General features: G+C 36.9%; 1 protein-coding gene across 1 annotated transcript in view; it reads left to right on the forward strand.

The window, feature by feature from the left end:
- Positions 1–3941, forward strand: part of LOC107673053 (low-density lipoprotein receptor-related protein 1-like) — a 154256-nt gene that overhangs the window by 113934 nt on the left and 36381 nt on the right. The window contains exons 25-29 of the mRNA XM_016466490.1: positions 157–361; positions 454–618; positions 726–970; positions 1720–1851; positions 3191–3418. Coding sequence (XP_016321976.1) covers positions 157–361; positions 454–618; positions 726–970; positions 1720–1851; positions 3191–3418 — 975 coding nt within the window. The remainder of the gene's footprint in view (positions 1–156; positions 362–453; positions 619–725; positions 971–1719; positions 1852–3190; positions 3419–3941) is intronic.

The following is a 3941-nucleotide window of genomic DNA, read 5'->3' on the forward strand; positions in this document are numbered from 1 at the left end:
TATTATTATAATATAATATATATTATATATAAATTATTATATTGGATCCATAATTTCTTTGGTTAAATTTTCTTCATGCATTTTTCAACATCCTAAACCTTTTATTTCTAGGTTTAACTTCGATTCCTATAAATTCTCCTTGTCTTGGTGTTTCAGCTCTCACCAGTTTTGAGGTGGTGATTCAGTATGGTTTGGCCACTCCAGAGGGTCTGGCTGTGGACTGGATCGCAGGAAACATCTACTGGGTGGAAAGTAACCTGGATCAGATCGAAGTGGCCAAGCTGGATGGTACCATGCGTACAACACTACTAGCCGGAGAAGTGGAGCATCCGCGTGCCATTGCTCTTGACCCAAGAGATGGGTAAAACATGATATACTTTGACAGCTCTGTTATTTTTCAGTTATCTTGACAGAATTAGGTTGTTACAAGAAATGTTTATTTTTTTCCCCCAGTATTCTGTTCTGGACAGACTGGGACGCCAGCTCCCCTAGGATAGAGGCTGCGTCTATGAGTGGGGAGGGCCGTCGCACCATCCACAAAGAGACTGGGAACGGTGGCTGGCCCAACGGTCTCACTGTGGACTACCTAGAGCGCCGTATCCTGTGGATTGATGCCAGGTATGCATGCACTATTGTCACTAAAAGTGAAGTAAAATGCAAAAATATCCACAGTTAGTCACCTTGATCTTGTAAAAATCTTGAAATCTTGAAAAATATTTCTTTAGATCTGATGCCATCTACTCTGCCGCTTACGATGGTTCCGGCCTAATCGAGGTGCTCCGGGGTCATGAACACTTATCACATCCCTTTGCCGTCACCATGTATGGAGGAGAGGTCTACTGGACGGACTGGCGGACCAACACTTTGGCTAAAGCCAATAAATGGACAGGACACAATGTGACGGTGGTCCAGAGAACAAACACTCAGCCGTTTGATCTTCAAGTGTTTCATCCTTCTAGACAACCTCAGGGTGAGAACCAGCATGACCTGAACTAATACGTCAAAAACTGTCGGGAAACTTGTTTATGTTTCGTGTTGCATTTGTAAGCTGTGAACACCAGTGTTGTTTTTGTAAACCAAACCTATTAAAAACAATTTCCTTTAACTGAAATAAAATATAAATACTAGATGAAAAACGTTAACTTAAGCTAATATGTGACCCTGGACCACAAAACCAGTCATAAGGGTGAATTTTTTGAAATTGAGATTTATACATCATTTGAATGCTGAATAAATAAGCTTTCCATTGATGTATTGTTAGGATATGACAATATTTGACCGAGATACAACTATTTGAAAATCTGGAATCTGAGGGTGCTCAAAATGAAGTTCTTTGCAATGCATATTACTAATCAAAAATTAAGTTTTGATATATTTACAGTAGGAAATGTACAAAATATCTTCATGGAACATGATCTTTAATTAATATCCTAATGATTTTTGGCATAAAAGAAAAATCTATAATTTTGACCCGTACAGTGTATTTTTGGCTATTGCTACAAACATACCTACCTGTGTGACTATGACTGGTTTTGTGGTCCAGGGTCACATAGCAGAAATTTTGCCTTGGCAACTAAATGAAATACAATAAGTTTAAGTGCCAAAATTTCTAAAACTGGATTGAAAAAATTAAAACAAAATATAAATATATTAAATATATAAGAAGTTTTATATAAAAAATATGAAAATAACACTGAACATTTTCTTCCTCCTTTGCAGCTCCCAACCCGTGTGCAGCGAATGATGGGAAAGGGCCGTGCTCTCACCTGTGCCTCATCAACTACAACCAAACCTTTTCCTGTGCCTGTCCACACCTCATGAAACTCAAGGCAGACAAGCACACCTGCTACGGTAGGCTCCTCCTTCCTCAGCCCTAAGATCCAATCAAATGCTTTAATTGTTAGCAAGTTCTGAATGGAATACTGTTTTACTAATAACTGAATACTGCACAATATATTACATTTCCCATGACCTTGTCATTGCAAACAACATATTATACTGTTTGAGCAACAGGAACAATATAAATTGTACTAAGAAACAATAGGCATTATTCCACAGTATATTGTCACATGACCTCAGTATGTTTTATTTATCAAATGTATTAATGATGGCTGTTTGATTAAAAATCGCTGCTGATAGTATTTCCATTTGAATCCATCATACTGGAAATGGGAGGTAAAGCGCATTGCATTGTGGGATACAGTAATCCACGCAGTAATCTCTGCATGTTTTAGTGAATGTATTTGATCACCCTGGTATTCCACATACAAATGTACTGCAGTAATACTACATTATTTGGAACGTAACCAAAAGCTGGAGTTCCAATTTGAGTGAGTAGTAAGCAAAATAGCAAAGCCACAGAGCTCCTTGCTGTTTTCTTTTTGTGTCCGCATCTAGCTAACTCCATTAGCATTTCATTATTACTTCACTTTTAGGTTTATACATTTAAAAACTATTGTGGCAGCTTCATACTTATGGAATAAAATCATACAAGCATTTTTCTTCATTTGAAGAGTATTAGCAAGAATTGGCTTCTAATGCATACATGTGGTTGTACAATTAGAAAATCCACCAAAAAAAAATCATACTGTGGCTGACAATTTTTCAGTTCACTATTATTTTAAATGAAGCAATTCTTATCTCACACACTTCAGGACAGATAGTATATGAATTGCGGCACAGCATGAGGCTTTTCTTTTAGATTCCTTCTGCGTTGGCGCTATAGATGCTCAATGTTAGATTTTTCAGGCCGGGCTGAATGTTAGTCGTCTTGTGTGGGCTGTAAATCTTGTTTAACCGTCAAGAAAACAACAGTGCACCCTGCCGCCCAGATGCACGATCAGTGTTTAGTATTCAGCAGCACAGCCTTCGGTATGGCTGTATGGAGAGCAGAGTGATTGGAGTTAGAGGACCTGTAGGTTCAGTGATGAATTAACACTGACATTAGATAGTGGCAAACGCAGGAGTAGGAGCTACTCTTCCGTTCAGGCTAATCAATATGGAGACTGTAGAGTTCACTACTACTGTACGTTCTTTACTAATATATGTATGTACATAGAAAAATACATGACTACAATTTAACAACAGCTTATATTTTGTACAAGATGATTTTGTGCATACAAATATATATATGCTTTGTTTTACATGCCCTTTTATAATTCTATATCAATTGACAATGTCTTTTGTCCAGAGTACCGTCAGTTCCTGCTGTACGCTCGTCAGATTGAAATCAGAGGGGTGGACATTGATAATCCCTATTACAACTACATCATCTCTTTCACTGTGCCTGACATCGACAATGTTACAGTGGTGGATTATGATGCTCTGGAGCACCGCATCTACTGGTCTGATGTTCGCACTCAGACGATCAAAAGAGCCTTCATCAATGGGACTGGTGTGGAAACAGTGGTATCAGCTGGTGAGATGATGGTTTGAGCTTAAAAATCTATTATTCTAAGTCAACACTGGCCCAAAATGCATAGGGACACTTAAAAATGGACCTTCATTGCTTTATATAGCAACATATTAAACTGAAAAGCATCATCAAATGAATGATGCTATAAAAGTGAAGTAACTTTTCTTTTTTTACTCACTTTTTCCCCCAATTATTTTTAGCCATCTGATCTTCTGGTCATTTTTAGTGAATGGATGAAGTCAGTTTCCTGTTAACTATGGTTTTATCATGGTCCATTATGTTTGATAATCAGACATTTTAAACAGCGTATCTATCTTATCTTTTAAAACCCAATAAAAAATATAATAAAAAATTATTATAAACTACTGAATTATTTTGTAAAGTATTTACATTACTATACAAAAGTTTGGGGTTAGTAATATATGTGTGTATATATATATATATATATATATATATATATATGATATATATACCCCTCATATATCAGGGTTCCCGCGGGTCCTTAAAAGTCTTCAATTTAGTTCTG

This window comes from Sinocyclocheilus anshuiensis, unplaced genomic scaffold (assembly GCF_001515605.1).
Source record: "Sinocyclocheilus anshuiensis isolate Anshui unplaced genomic scaffold, SAMN03320099.WGS_v1.1 scaffold364, whole genome shotgun sequence".
Lineage (NCBI taxonomy): Eukaryota > Metazoa > Chordata > Actinopteri > Cypriniformes > Cyprinidae > Sinocyclocheilus > Sinocyclocheilus anshuiensis.